Source organism: Microtus oregoni, unplaced genomic scaffold (assembly GCF_018167655.1).
Source record: "Microtus oregoni isolate MIOR12 unplaced genomic scaffold, Mior012 000036F_ref0000092, whole genome shotgun sequence".
Classification (NCBI taxonomy): domain Eukaryota; kingdom Metazoa; phylum Chordata; class Mammalia; order Rodentia; family Cricetidae; genus Microtus; species Microtus oregoni.
Genome location: NW_024543095.1, coordinates 11,330,991 through 11,347,221, shown reverse-complemented (window position 1 = coordinate 11,347,221; position 16,231 = coordinate 11,330,991). Strand labels below are relative to the sequence as shown.

At 39.8% G+C, this 16,231-nt stretch overlaps 1 protein-coding gene across 4 annotated transcripts in view; it reads left to right on the top strand.

The window, feature by feature from the left end:
- Positions 1–16,231, top strand: part of Map4k3 (mitogen-activated protein kinase kinase kinase kinase 3) — a 164,534-nt gene that overhangs the window by 80,864 nt on the left and 67,439 nt on the right. For all 4 annotated transcript variants that reach the window (XM_041631040.1, XM_041631039.1, XM_041631038.1 and 1 more), the window contains exons 5-8: positions 2,291–2,346; positions 3,002–3,049; positions 6,962–7,004; positions 8,643–8,715. In XM_041631040.1, coding sequence (XP_041486974.1) covers positions 2,291–2,346; positions 3,002–3,049; positions 6,962–7,004; positions 8,643–8,715 — 220 coding nt within the window. The remainder of the gene's footprint in view (positions 1–2,290; positions 2,347–3,001; positions 3,050–6,961; positions 7,005–8,642; positions 8,716–16,231) is intronic.

Below are 16,231 nucleotides of genomic sequence, written 5' to 3'. Positions count from 1 at the left end.
TATCCTAATAATTCAAGAAGTTGATTTCTTTGAGGAAATATTTGTACATTTTCTCTTGAATTCCTGTTCTCAAACGCGAGGCCTCTTAGTAATTTCAAGGTTGATTGTATTAAAGAAGACGGTGAAAGGCCATTTTGGTGGGAATTTTACTATTCAGAGTTCCTTTCCTAGCACTTAATCTTTCTGGTGTAGGTTTTATTTAGCATAAGAATGGCACAACAGTGGGATTGTTGCTGTGTTTTTGTTCTATGGACTGGTGTTCTAGTGTATTCTAACCACCACAGTTAAAGGACGAGAAAGATGGTAGGTTTTATGAAATCATCTTCAAATCTTAGAGGAACATATACTCAAACCATAGCAAATGCACACACAGGAAATATTATGTACGTCCAGAGAATGAGCTATCACTGCCGTTCTTTCAGTTTCCAGTGAGTGAAGTAATTAAGTATGTAGCAAGCAGAAGTAAAAGAAGATAGCAAGTGGCAGATAAGTAGAAGCTTCAGATTGCACAGCATCAAATCAGGACTTTACAGCGTCCAGCAAAAATGCCTGGGATGGCCTCATGACAGGGCAAAGACACCACATCAAATGTGGCCTTACAAACACCCAGCAGAAACTGAGTGGGGAAGTTGCTGCCACTCGGAACTCCCAGTTGAACTTTCTGTCCCTGAATGGGTTTGTAGCTTTCCTTCCACTGGCATTTTATGTGTGGGAGATAAACAGCAGCGCAGCCTCTGTTAAAGCTGCTTCACCTCCTAGCTCTTCTCAGGGATGGGATATTTTTAACACCTTTCCTGCTTTGCTGGTTTTCTCTCTCCCCATTACAGAGTTAGGGGCCAGCCTGACCCAAGACAGGAGCTTTTGGAGGAGACAAGGAGGGCCTCCTCTTCTTTCACAATCTTGAAACAGCACATGGCAGTCTATCAGTATAATTTACATTACAATTATGATAAAAAAAAATTTAAGGCATATATATTGCTGTGGAAAATGTCTATGATAGTGAAAAAGCAAGTTTTACAATCACGTGTGCTGAGTTAATTTTTGCTCATTTGTATGTGCATACATTTAAATCTACAATGGTTCAACTTACAGGCTTTCTGACTTAGCAATAGTGTGAAAGACATATGCATTCAGTGCAAACCATATGCCAATTTTGACCTTTTCCCAGACTGCTATTCTAATCTCAGGTATAGTGAGAGCTTCTGTGGTGTGGGATGTCCTTCTGTGTATGTGCTGCTTTTACTGGTTGATGACTAAAGTGTTTCAGCCAATGGCTTAGCAGAGTAAAGCTAGACGGGAAGTCCAAACAAGATTACGAGCCTCACGGTAAAATAAACACTAGTAGAAATGGGTTAATTTATAGTTAGAGGTAGCCAGTAAGAAGCCTAAGACATTGGCCAAACAATTGTAACTGATATTAAGCTTCTGAGTGGTTGTTTGGGGACAGGCTGGAAGAGAGAAACTGGTCCAGCGAGACTGCGGGCTGGAGAAAAGCCATTCTGTCAACCCTCATTACTCTTGGTTATGTTACTAGACAGTGGTAGCAAGTACAGATCCCACTGAGCAACAAGACCCTGAGGTAACAATGATGCTTTGTATGCTCAGGAATGCTTAGCTGTGATATCATATGTTGGTGTATGTGATGTTTTGGTATATACAATTTTTTTTGACCTAGAATATTGTCAACCTAAAATGGATTTATCCAGAACATCACCCATTATAAGTTGAAAATCATATAAAATGCCTGTATAAAATGAACTTACAGATTCTAACGAAACTTTTTGTATTATTGAGTAATACCCTGGGTAAGGAAGAGACCTTTGCTTTCTTAATTTCTGTATTGAGTAGAATTTTCATAGTGAACATACATTAATTTTATAACTACAATGGTAATACTTTTAGGGAAAATATTGATTTAAAGCCAGCTGTAATACATGTTACTCATCAATAAAGAAACCTTAATGAAAACTTAAGCCACTTGGGCGTTCTTTAAACATCTGTGACTATTGGATCAGCAAGGTATAAAGTAACAGCATAATCAGTTGAGTCATTCATTCGTTTATAAACACATCGCAGCTTTTCTGTGCCAGGCATTGTTTTAAACACTGGAAATACAACAGTGATCATGTCAGACTTAAAAAGAATCCAAGTGAAAACTGCCTTTTGGGCATTGGGTTTAGTAAAATTCTTTAGTTATGTTGAGTCTGTTCTTAATGGGATTTATGAACTTGGTCACTTGGTGGAAAACGTGTTGCTTAATCTTACTAATAGTAATTTTCTTCTCTTATAGTAACTGGACCCCTCTCAGAACTGCAGATTGCTTATGTTAGCAGAGAAACACTACAGGCAAGTCATATTTAAAGTACTATTTTTTACTAAATGTTTATGTGCTATGCATTACTGCTAGGGGACAAGATAATTAGTTTGGTAAACTCTTAAACTTTAAATATAGTTGTATTATTTTACTTATTTGCATTGTTCTGTTTTTGTGGTGCTGAGGGTGGAAGCCAGGGTTTCACACATGCTAGACAAGTACTATGGACCAAATTATATCTCTGGCCCTTAATGCATATACAAACTGTTCGAAATGCAAGCTGTATTTACAATTAAATGCTATAAAGCCTAAAGATTACAATATAACCTAGACTTCAAGCTCTGTGGGTCTGTATATTCCTCTTATAATAAAGTTTTGAAAATTCAATAGTATCAGAGGAATTGAAATTTATTCTGATTCTAGTGGAATATACACTTTAATGTATGTTCATACAATTGTACAAATTCAAATCATTTGTACAATTATACTAAATGTTATTTTAGAAAAATGAGTGCTTCTGTCTGAGCTTTATCTTTCTCACTCTGACTCTGTTGTCGTCTATGATATTTCATTGTAATGAATTGGTTCTTGGCACTTGGTTTTCTATAGAGTAAATAACACAGTGACTATTGCCCAGTGATGCTGTGTGATAAATCTTGCTTGTTTTCCTGTCTTTTAAAACCCTAGGGATTGTATTATCTCCACAGTAAAGGAAAAATGCACAGAGATATAAAGGTATGCATTCTATTTTGGGCCTGTTTTTCACTTTTAAATACTCTAATTCAGTCTCTGAGCAGACTTCTCTTGATTATTTGGTAAGTTTGCTACCTGAAGTAAATTACAATATTACATGAGTGATGTATGGTAAGGCGCATTACATTCTTAGAGTAGCATTGTTGAGGCACGGTCACATATTGTTGGAGTCCGCTTGTTCGTCGTGTCCACCGGCTAGCTTAGCCCTGAAATAACCACACAGAAACTATATTAATTAAATCACTGCTTGGTCCATTAGCTCTAGCTTCCTTTTGGCTAATTCTTATATCAATTTAACTCATTTCTATAAATCTGTGTATCGCCACATGGCAGTGGCTTAACAGGTAAAATTCCCAGCATCTGTCTCCAGCAGATCCATGGAGTCTCTCCGACTCCGTCCTTCTTCTTCCCAGCATTCAGTTTAGTTTTCCCCACCTACCAAAGTTTTGCCTTATCAACAGACCAAGGCAGTTTCTTTATTCATTAACCAAGAAAAGCAACACACAATCAGATGGACCTCCCACACCAACATACAGTAAAGTTTGCCCTCTAAGTGTGGAGCTGAGTGGATTAGTTTGGGGTTTTACTCAGTTGGGTCTGGTTTAGAGGTATTTTGAGACATCACCCATGTAGGTCTGGGAGTCTGTCCTCAGATTTACTCTGTAGTTGAGAATATATTTGAATTCCTGTTACTTTTGCCTCTGTCTCCCAAGTACTGGAATCATAGACAAGTACCACCACACCTGGCTGGATTAGTGTTTTTATAGTTGTTTTGTTTGTTTTTTTATTTCATTTGTAAGATACAAATTAGCTCCATACCTTTATAAAATCACAGTAAATTGCACGCTTACTGTATCGTCTAAGTTTGGCACTCTTGAGGTAATATGTCATTAGTAAAGTGTCTTTGTGGGCAAAAGACGCCTAGCAACTCCTGTGCTCTACTCTGGCTCCCAGAGGACAGTGGTGCTGGCCAAGCTGACTTTAGCTCAGGCTGACAGGACTCCCGAGGGTGTCTCTACTACATTCTTTAATGGAAACCCTTTTTCCTTTTGTTTATTTCTTCTTTTTTTCCTTCCTTGTACCATTCTCTCCCTCTTTTGTTTTCTCAAGTTTTTAACTTAACCTTTTGTGAGAGAAATGACTCTTGTTGCTTTCCTAGTCTGTGATGGAGCCCTGGACTATGTCCTCACATTCCAGTGTTCCCTGGAATGTAAGTAGATGTGTGGACTCCTGCTTTAGGTATTTACCATAAGCCCCTTCAAAGACACAAGCTGGGATCTTGTCCTTCGAAGGTAAATGAGTGCTGAGGGAGGGCCCAGTGATCAGCATTGGATGACTGGGAAGGACTGGTAGGTTTTTGTCAGAAGTGGAGATTGGCATGTTCTCTAGGTTGAAAGAACAATCTGAACAGAAATGCCTAGTGAAGTATGAGGCCATTTTGGAGACTATGATATCTGTATTATATTACTAAGCAGGGAGTGTGTGGGGTTTGCAGGTGATGAACTTGGCTGGGTAGTTTTGTCCCTTTGTACAAGGACTTGTTTTAGACTTTGGGGTCTGGATAAGTTCTGAGCATCAGCACTGCCTCCACCCTGTCTAAGCTTTCATCATACTATGATACCCGTATCTCTGTAGTAGCCTTCTTCCTGCTCTCATTGCTTCCATTCTCAAGTGCTTGCTTAGTTACCACACTATTTGACAAATAGAATGGCCTTTTAAAGTCAGATCATGTCACTCCCCTGCTTACCAGCACCATGGTAAATGTGCTGAGAAATGCAGGTGCTCGGCCTGTGACCAGCAAGGTTATGTGTGATCCAGGCCCTGCATGCATTTCTCTGAGCTGGCCTGGAACTCCATTCCTCTTTCCTTTACACATTATGTCTCAGCCATGTACCAAGTTGTCTCTGACCCACCAGGTCCCAAATAATGTCACTGAGACTTCTTATTAATTATGAAAGCTTGGCCTTTAGCTTAGGCTTGTTTTTAACTAGCTCTTAGAACCTACATTAACACTTATTTTTATTAATCTACTTTCTACCTCTGTCCTGTTCTGTGGGTCTGACTAGTTCTGCATCTCTTTCAAGCCTCTATTAACTCCTCTTACTTCTTCTCTCTCTGCCCAGAAATCCCTCCTATACCTCCTGCCTAGCTTTTTATTACACCAATCACAGCAATACACATTTACACAGGGTACAAATATCCCACAACAAACCACACTAGATTTGCTGTTCTTGGAATATTTCAAGCTCATTCTGGTTTTAGGTCTTTGTGTTTGCTGTCCTTTCTTCCTAGAACAGTCTTGTCTCAGATTTGGGTGTGGTTGTCTATACTCAACTTAAGTAAGACCTCTGCTCAAATATCATCGGCTTTCAGAGGACTTCTTTCCATTCTTTGTTTTTTCCCCTCCCTTCCTTCCTTCCTCCTTCCCTCCCTTCCTCCCCCCTCCCTTCCCCCCTCCCTCCTTCCCTCCTTCCTTTCTTCCTTCTTTCCTTTCTTTTTTTCTGAGACAGAGTTTCTCTACAGCTTTAGAACCTGTTCTGGAACTCGCTCTGTAGACCACCAGGCTGGCCTCGAACTTAAAGAGATCTGCCTATCTCTGCCTCCCTCCAGAGTGCTGGATTAAAGGTGTGCACCACCACCACTACCCGGCCCCGTTCTTTGTTTTCTGAGAGTTTGTTTCTTCCTGACTTTGACTCTTTTGTTGGGCCATAAATAATCATTTTTTATCTTCTTTCTCACCTACACACACAAACACTGGAACTTGCTTATTACTGTACACCAGCGTTTAAGTGCCTGACTGGCAGTCAGCTGTCTCTCAGAGAAGGGAGGGATGGATAGAGGAAATAACAAATGGGTCAGAGTGATAAGGTTGTAACTTAGGAAAATCAACGAGACGGTGGGGAGAGAGCATAGTAAAGATTTGGCAGAAGTCTAACTGTGCAGAGGGAGATAGATGGGAAGCCCTGATGTGGGCTCTTAGCATCTCTTTCCTTTCCCCATTGTCCCATAGATCAGTGGTTATGAGTGAATGTAGCTCCACTTCATGGATGATGTTCTAGGGGTCTAGAACTCTCCATTTTCTTTGTATTTTTCCCCCTAATTTTTTGAGACAGGGTTTTTCTGTGTAGCCTTGACTGTCCTGGAACTCACTGTATAGACCACGCTGGCCTCTTTCTCAGGAGTGCTGGGGTTAATGGTGTATGCCACCACCTCCTGCATCTACTCTTCTTTTTCTCACTCCTTTCTTCTTTCTTTTCTTCTTCTGTTTCTTTCTCTTGTTGGAGGGATCTAAGAACATTTCCCTTGACCTATAATCATACCAGCACATTGAATTAAAGAGTTTCCTGGTTTGGTGTGCTCATTTAAGAGTTACATGAGAGTGGCTGTGGACCCACAGCTAGTGATCGGTATGCTAGCTGACTCAAAGCTCTTGAGAAACCCAATAGGATAGAAAACTCATCTACCAATAAGTAGGGTAGTCAAGTGCCAGCACTGGTCAGTTTTGGGGGCGGGGAGCAGGCTTCTTAAGAATGGGAAATATAGTAGTCAAGTTTAAATAATAATCAGAGCAATTGAAATATGAGACTAAAATAACATTTTAGTGTGGCGATGGTATGTGATGGCCAAGAAATAGCATTTAGATGGAAATGTATCCTGTCTGTGCTGGAATTCTTACCGTGGTAGCGAGGAGCTTTTTTAGGGGAGCACATATGTAAGCATCGTGAGATCAACTGAAAAGTGAGCAACAATGTTTCCTGTAATTATGTAGCATTTTAAATTTAAGGATTTCTATGTCTGTGGCTGTGATTATTTAATATGTATAGTTAACCTAATATATATTTCACCTAATAAAACGTCTGTTTCCCACTCAACTAAAATGTTCTCCCTTTGAAGGGCGCTAACATTCTATTAACGGATAACGGTCATGTGAAGTTAGGTAAGTAAATCAGAGTTCATCGCATGTAATGTTTTTCTGGAACATAGTTGAGTTTGGTTTGAGGTTTTGCTTGTTTTGTTTTTCAGAACTACAAGTCCTCTGTCCTAGATCACCCCTAGGGATATTGTATTTATTTTTTAGTGCTGCAAGTCTCTGTCCATCCTTGGTCATCCCTAGGAATAAGTCTATTTATTTTTCAGTGAAAATCTCATTACAGGCCAGTCACCTCTCTGTCTCATTTCCCTACCCCTACACAGGCGTTAGTTTGTCCTTCACAGGAAACAGATCGTTGCAAAAATGCCATGAAGTTATATGCATTGGAACTCTTACGTCTAAGCCCAGGGGCTGGGCTTCCAGTAGGAAATCTCTATAAATTGTAACCAGAAATGAGAAGAAAAATTAAACAAACAAATAAATAAATAATATTTAGTAGCGCCAAAAGTACTTTGTAGTTAAAAGGCAAACTATTATTTTTATATAAGAATATAATTTATATAAGAATACAATTTATATAGTAAATATTTATATATAATTTAAGAATATAATTTAGATGCTAAGTGTTGCTTTACTTTAAACAGTAACGTATAAAGTATAATTAAAATAAAGTTCAGAACCAGTAATAACTCAGTATGAGTTTAAATCAGGAAAAGTGTTCAATATGGTAACTTTATTAACTGATAACAAGAATATACTAACAAATGTGGAAACATTATTTTGAAACTACTTAGGACAAATGAAATTTTAAAATATGCGTTTGTTTTCTAAAAATGTCAGTAGGACTCAGGATGTTAGCTCGGTGGGAGCCCTTGTCCAGAAAGTGCAAGGCACTGGGTTTGTCCCTAGCTCCACAACATAAACAGACAAATGAAACTTCTTTGAACTATGGCCTACTCTAGGACTAATCAGATTGACAATATTTATCTAGTTATTAACATACAAGGTAGTTTTCCTAAGCAGCTGTCAGTGTGGGTAAGGAGAGCAGGATTCACCCTGATCCGTGCGGTCCTGTGCCCTCAGTGTTGTACTCATTGAGCCGTCTCTGCGAGCCGCTGAGTTTGTGCAGTGCTTCATGCCTGCTCTCCCTAGGGCCGACTTAGAGTTGTAAACACACTAGAAATAGTAGAGCTGAGCTGAGCATGCTTGAGGAACAGTAGCAAGTCCCCACTAGTGACCTGCACTGTTCTGCAGAGGTAAGGATTTGGGGACTGTCATGTTTGGGGTCTTTTTAATTAGATGGGTTTAGCAGTGGGCGTCTTCGTCTGCAGTGTCCTTCTGGGTCTGGCAGAGAGTCAGTAGAATATACAGCTACTTAAAGGTCCTCTCTAGTGATACTCCTTGAGATAGAGATTCCTAGAGTCTAGAAATTACATCAGTGTCAGTTTCAGTTTTCCCAAGCCCTTTGTTTCCTATCAGAATTATTTGGTCTTAACCTTTGTTGTTATTTCATTAATGTGAATTATATGGGAATCTATCTGGCTGTGTTACAGACTACTTTGTGATATTTTAATAGTCCACCAAGTTAGAAAACATAACATGTGTGAGACTGTTCCATTTCCGTGAAATTGATGAAAATAGTTATTGAAAGTTACTTTTGGTATTACCTTAAATGATTTTATTTCCTCTCCTATTTTTTAATAGCTGATTTTGGAGTTTCTGCACAGATAACAGCTACAATTGCCAAACGGAAGTCCTTCATTGGTACCCCATATTGGTAATTTTATTTTAATTTACTTAAAAAATATTGATTTATTGTCCTGTTGTTATTAAATACAGCATTTCTTTTAAAAAAAAAAAAGAAAGAAAGAAAGAAAGAAAGGAAAGGAAAAGACTGGTCAGAATTCCTAGACCTGAGTCAGAATACATGAAGGAAGTCAGTGAGGTAGTAATGTAAGCATGTATTCTTTTAGATGGATTACTTGGCCAAAAACTATCCTACATACTGATTTTCATAATACAGGAAAGTCTTTAAGTTTGATACAGCTGTTATGTTTCTGATAGTTAACACGTTTTAATAACACATGTTTAATAACAATGTTTTAACACATAGTTAAAACATTTTAATGTTTTTAATACCTATCTTTTTCTTCTTGCATGTTCCAATAATTATATTATTCACAGTTTTCAAAATCTTGCTGTTTTTGGTGTTACTGGGAACTGAACCTGTGACCTCAAACATGCTGAGTCTACCACTGAGCTGTCCCCCCAAACCTTTTTGCAGTCTTGGTTGACTGCAATCAAGGGCAGGCTTCTGGGCATTTGGAATCTTGCGTGCCAGGCCCCAGTTCAGTCCTTGAACCCTTTTCTAGTAGTCTCTCATCCACAGACCTTCCTTTCCGGCCATACCTGTCTTGTAGATAGTCTTTGCTATCTTAGGTAAACCCCTATCAGTGAGTACTTACTCTGCCCTATCATTGATTCCTTTTCTTACTCCATCATTTTGGCTACTTAGCTGCGTGCTGGGTGGCTTAGCCAAGCACTGACCGCAGTGGTGGGCAGGCACAGCACTGATCTGGTTTTCCCCGCTGCATAGTCTTGCCAGGACTTCAACATTAAAGCCCCCACTCTCCGACATCTCTAGTCTGGCCCTCAGTGCACAGCTGCATTACTGATCTGGTTTGGTTTAAGTTGGAGACATGATAAATATAATTTCTTATTTGTCTTTTTCAAATACAAATTTTTAAAAGTCAATTAGTGCTAAGATGACTTTATAGAAATCTTACAGCCCTGTCTTTTGCTGTGTCTAGCACAAGCCATTATTTTATTTATTTATTTATTTATTTATTTATTTATTAAAGATTTCTGCCTCCTCCCCGCCACCGCCTCCCATTTCCCTCCCCCTCCCCTGATCAAGTCCCCCTCCCTCATCAGCCCCAAGGGCCATCAGGGTTCCCTGCCCTGTGGGAAGTCCAAGGACCACCCACTTCCATCCAGGTCTAGTAAAGTGAGCATCCAAACTGCCTAGGCTCCCCCAAACCAAGTACGTGCAGTAGGATCAAAAACCCATTGCCGTTGTTCTTGAGTTCTCAGTAGTCCTCATTGTCCACTATGTTCAGCAAGTCCGGTTTTATCTTACGCTTTTTCAGACCCAGGCCAGCTGGCCTTGGTGGGTTCCCGATAGAACATGCCCATTGTCTCAGTGTGTGGGTGCAACCCTTGCTCCTGAGTTCCTTGCTCGTGCTCTCTCTCCTTCTGCTCCTGATTTGGATCTTGAGATTTCAGTCTGGTACTCCAATGTGGGACTCTGTCTCTGTCTCCTTTCATCACCTGATAAAGGTTAATATTCAGGAGGATGCCTATATGTTTGTCATTGAGTTCACCTTCTTCTTTAGCTTCTCTAGGATCACGAATTATAGGCTCAATATCTTTTATTTATGGCTAGAAACCAAATATGAGTGAGTACATCCCATATTCCTCTTTTTGGGTCTGGCTTACCTCACTCAGGATAGTGTTTTCTATTTCCATTCATTTGTATGCAAAATTCAAGAAGTCCTTGTTTTTTTTTACTGCTGAGTAGTACTCTAATATGTATATATTCCATACTTTGTTCATCCATTCTTCCATGGAAGGGCATCTAGGTTGTGTCCAGGTTCTGGCTATTACAAACAATGCTGCTATGAACATAGTTGAGCATATACTTTTGTTGTATGATAGGGCATCTCTTGGGTATATTCCCAAGAGTGGTATTGCTGGGTCCAGGGGTAGGTTGATCCCGAATTTCTTGAGAAACCGCCACACTGCTTTCCAGAGTGGTTGCACAAGTTTGCATTCCCACCAGCAATGGATGAGTGTACCCCTTTCTCCACAACCTCTCCAGCAAATATCCTTGGTGTTTTTGATTTTAGCTATTCTGACAGGTGTAAGATGGTATCTTAAAGTTGTCTTGATTTGCATTTCCCTGATCGCTAAGGAAGTTGAGCATGACCTTAAATGTCTTTTGGCCATTTGAATTTCTTCTGTTGAGAATTCTCTGTTCAGCTCAGTGCCCCATTTTATAATTGGGTTGATTAGCCTTTTACGGTCTAGTTTCTTGAGTTCTTTATATATTTTGGAGATCAGACCTTTGTCAATTGCGGGGTTGTTGAAGATCTCCTCCCAGTCAGTGGGTTGCCTTTTTGTCTTAGTGACAGTGTCCTTTGCTTTATAGAAGCTTCTCAGTCTCAGGAGGTCCCATTTATTCAATGAGGCCCTTAATGTCTGTGCTGCTGGGGTTATATGTAGGAAGTGGTCTCCTGTGCCCATGTGTTGTAGAGTACTTCCCACTTCCTCTTCTATCAGGTTCAGTGTGTTCGGACTGATATTGAGGTCTTTAATCCATTTGGACTTGAGTTTTGTGCATGGTGATAGATATGGATCTATTTTTATTCTTCTACAGATTGACATCCAGTTTTGCCAGAACAATTTGTTGAAGATGCTTTCTTTTTTCCATTGTATACTTTTAGCTCCTTTATCGAAAATCAGGTGTTCATAGGTTTGTGGGTTAATGTCAGGGTCTTCTATTCTATTCCATTGGTCGACTTCTCTGTTTTTATGCCAATACCAAGCTGTTTTCAATACTGTAGCTCTGTAATAGAGTTTGAAGTCAGGGATGGTAATGCCTCCAGACGATCCTTTATTGTATAAGATTGTTTTGGCTATCCTGGGTTTTTTGTATTTCCATATAAAGTTGATTATTGTCTTCTCCAGATCTGTAAAGAATTTTGATGGGATTTTGATGGGGATTGCATTGAATCTATAGATTGCTTTTGGTAGAATTGTCATTTTTACTATGTTGATCCTCCCAATCCAAGAGCAAGGGAGATCCTTCCATTTTCTGTTGTCCTCTTCAATTTCTTTCTTCAAAGACTTAAAGTTCTTGTCAAATAGATCTTTCACTTCCTTGGTCAGAGTTACCCCAAGATATGTTATGCTATTTGTGGCTATCGTGAAAGGTGATGCTTCTCTGATTTCCCTCTCTGTTTCCTTATCCTTAGTGTATAGGAAGGCAACTGATTTTTTGGAATTGATCTTGTATCCTGCCACATCACTAAAGGTGTTTATCAGCTGTAGAAGTTCTTTGGTAGAGTTTTTGGAGTCGCTTATGTATACTATCATATCATCTGCAAATAACGAAGGCTTAACTTCTTCCTTTCAAATACGAATCCCCTTCATCCCCTTATGTTGTCTTATTGCTATTGCTAGAACTTCAAGTACTATATTGAAAAGTTATGGAGAGAGTGGACATCCTTGTCGTGTTCCTGATTTTAGTGGGATGTCTTTGAGTTTTTCTCTGTTTAATTTAATGTTAGCTGTCGGCTTGCCGTAAACAGCTTTTATTATATTTAGGTATGACCCTTGTATCCCTAATCTCTCCAAGACCTTTATCATAAAGGGGTGTTGAATTTTGTCGAATGCTTTTTCAGCATCTAATGAAATGATCATATGGTTTTTTTCTTTCAGTTTATTTATATGGTGGATTACATTGATAGATTTGCATATGTTGAACCAGCCCTGCATCTTTGGGATGAAGCCTACTTGATCATAATGGATAATTTTTCTAATGTGTTCTTGGATTCGGTTTGCCAGCATTTAATTGAGAATTTTTGTGTCGATATTCATGAGTGAGATAGGCCTGTAATTCTCTTTCTTGGTTGGGTCTTTGTTTGGTTTTGGTATCAGGGTAACTGTAGCTTCATAAAAGGAATTTGGCAATGACTCTTCTGTTTCTATATTGTGAAATACATTAAGGAGTATAGGTATTAGCTCTTCTTGGAAGTTCTGGTAGAATTCTGCATTGAAACCATCTGGTCCTGGGCTTTTTTTGGAAGGGAGATTTTTGATAACAGTTTCTAGTTCTTTGCGACTAACAGGTCTATTTAGATCGTTCACCTGGTCTTGGTTTAGCTTTGGTATGTGGTACTTATCTAAAGAAATGTCCATTTCTTTTGTATTTTCCAGTTTTGTGGCATACAGGCTTTTGTAGTAAGATCTAATGATTCTCTGAATTTCCTCTGTGTCTGTGGTTATGTCCCCCTTTTCATTTCTGATCTTACTTATTTGCATGTTCTCTCTCTGTCGTTTAATTAGTTTAGATAGGGGTTTGTCAATCTTGTTGATTTTCTCCAAGAACCAACTTTTTTGTTTCATTGATTCTTTGGACTGTTTTCTGTGTTTCTATTTTGTTGATTTCCTCCCTCAGTTTGATTATTTCCAGTCTTCTACTCCTCCTGGGCGCGTCTGCTTCTTTTTTTTTCTAGAGCTTTCAGGTGTGCTGTTAAGTCCCCAATGTATGCTTTCTCCGTTTTCTTTAAGTGGGCACTTAGTGCTATGAACTTTCCTCTTAGCACTGCTTTCATTGTGTCCCATAGGTTTGAGTATGTTGTCTCTTTATTTTCATTAAATTCAAGGAAGACTTTAATTTCTTTCTTAATTTCTTCCTTGACCCAGGTGTGGTTCAGTAGTTGACTCTTCAGCTTCCATGAGTTTGTCGGCTTTCTGGGGGTAGCATTGTTGTTGCCTTCTAACTTTAGTCCGTGGTGATCTGATAAGACACAGGTGGACACTGATATTTTTTTTGTGTCTATGGAGGTTTCCTTTGTTTTTGAGTATGTGGTCAATTTTTGAGAAGGTTCCATGAGCTACAGAGAAGAACGTATATTCTTTCTTATTTGGGTGTAGTGTTCTATAGATGTCTGTTAAGTTCATTTGCTTTTTACCTCCAACAATTCTCTTAATTCTCTATTAGGTTTCTGTCTGATTGACCTGTCCATTGGTGAGAGAGGTGTGTTGAAGTCTCCTACTACTAGTATGTGTGGTTTAATGTCTGCCTTGAGTTTTAGTAATTTTTCTTGAACATAAGTGGGTACTTTTGTATTAGGGGCGTAGATATTCAGGATTGAGACTTCATCCTGATGAAATGTTCCTGTTATGAGTATAAAGTGTCCATCTCGATCTCTTCTGATTGATTTTAGTTTGAAGTCAGTTTTGTTAGAAATTAGTATGGGCACACCTGCTTTTTTCTTAGGACCATTTGCTTGAAAAACCTTTTCCCAACCCTTTACTCTGAGTAGATGCCTGTCTTTGTGTTTGAAATGTGTTTCTTGCAAACAGCAGAATGTTGGATCCTGTTTTCATATCCAATCTCTTAGCCTGTGCCTTTTTATAGGTGAATTGAGACCATTAATATTAAGTGATATTAATGACCAGTGGTTGTTTACTGCGGTTATTCTTATTGTTTTTGATAGTAGAATTTGTGTGTCTCCCTTCTTTGAGTTGTGCTGGTGAGGGGTCGCTAGATGCCTGGGTTATTGTAGGCAGTGTTGGCAGTGTTGGATTCCTTGGGTTGTGATTTTCCTTCTATTACTTTCTGTAGGGCTGGATTTGTGGCTACGTATTGTTTAAATTTGTTCTTATCCTGGAATGTCTTGTTTTCTCCATTGATAGTGAACGATAGCTTGGCTAGGTATAGTAGTTTGGGTTTGCGTCCATGGTGTCTTAGTTTCTGCAGTACCTCTATCCAGGACCTTCTGGCTTTCATGGTTTCCATAGAGAAGTCAGGTGTAAGTCTGATCGGTTTACCTTTATAAGTTACTTGCCCTTTTTCCTTTGCAGCTCTTAATATTCTTTCTTTAATCTGTATATTTTTTGTTTTGATTATTATATGGCGAGGGGATTTTTTTTTTGATCCAGTCTGTTTGGTGTTCTGTATGCTTCTTGAATATTCAAAGGAATATCTTTCTTTATGTTGGGAAAGTTTTCTTCCATAATTTTGTTAAAAATATTTTCTGGGCCTTTGAGCTGTGACTCTTCTCCTTTTTCTATCCCTATTATTCTTAGGTTTGGTCTTTTTATTGTGTCCCATATTTCCTGAATGTTTTGTGATGAGAATTTGTTGGCTTTGCTGTTTTCTTTGATCAGAGCGTTTATTTTCTCTATGGTGTCTTCAGAATCTGAGATTCTTTCTTCTATCTCTTGTATTTATTGATTATGCTTGTTTCTGTAGGCTCTGCTCGTTGTCCTAGATTTTCCATATCCAGCTGGTCCTCAGTTTGTGTTTTCTTCCTTGCTTCCATTTCAGTTTTCAATTCTTGAACTGTTTCCATTACCTGTTTGATTGTTTTTTCTTGGTTTCCCAAGGTATCATTTACGCATTTACTCTTTTCTTCAAACTTTTTGTTATACCTCTCATCCATTTCTATAAGGGCATTTTCAATTTTTTCCACTTCTTCTGTGTTAGGGTGTTCAAGTCCTTCTGTTGTAAGATCATTGGGTTCTGGTGTTTTCATGTTGTTTTTCAGATTGTTGGGTCAATTCTTGCCTTGACGCCTGACCATCTCCTCCTATCGTTGCTATCTAATGGGTCTTCTAAAACAGGAACAGGTTTTCCTGCTGGCCTAGGGCCCCACTTACAAAATGCCTTCTCTCTGTTTCCTGGGTCCCGCCGCTGCCCAAGATCTCTTTCACCACTCAGAAGGGTCTTCAGGACCAGGACCAGGCTCCCCGTTCGCCAGGGACCTCCCCAACAAAAGGCCTACCCCTCTGCAGGCCAGCAACCAAAACAGAGAAACTCCCGCTGTCCTCTGCCCCAAGCTCCCTATCCAGCACCCAAACAGGCTAAACTGGGTGATCCCGCGGCCTCGTGGAAGGGAGGGGGAGTGAAGGAGGCCCCTGGGCGCAAGCTGTGATATGCCAGGGAGTGAGAGGTTGCAGCAGAGGAGGAGCAGCCCCAGCAGAGGGGACCAGCCCTCGCATGCTAACCCGGGGATCAAGGGGGTCGGGGAATGCCCCCGTTCCATTTTCTGTGTCCCGCCGCGGGCCAAGAACACTCTCCCCACTCAGGGTGGGCTTCAGGGACAGGATCAGGCTCCCCGTTCGCCCGTGGACCTCGCCAATAAAAGGTCTACCACTCTGCAGGCCAGACCCCCAAAAACCTACTTGATTTAGTTGTAGTGTGGCAATCTGCTCTCAGTGTGGGCTTCACTGTTTCATGCTTGGACTATCCCTCATCCGCGGTGTCTGTGCGCCGATGTCCGCCGCGTCTGCGCGCCCACTAGCCATTATTTATAGACTTCATTGTAATAGTTGAAGATTCCAGCTCCTTCATTCGTCCGTCATTTGTCTTGTCTTTGCAATGTTCCTAGTCTACCACCACTCTTCTTGGCTTCATTTTTAATTGGCTTAGATCTTTAATCTATAAGCATTCCATACTTCCTCACACTGCCCAATTCTGTAAGATGATAGACTTCCTATAC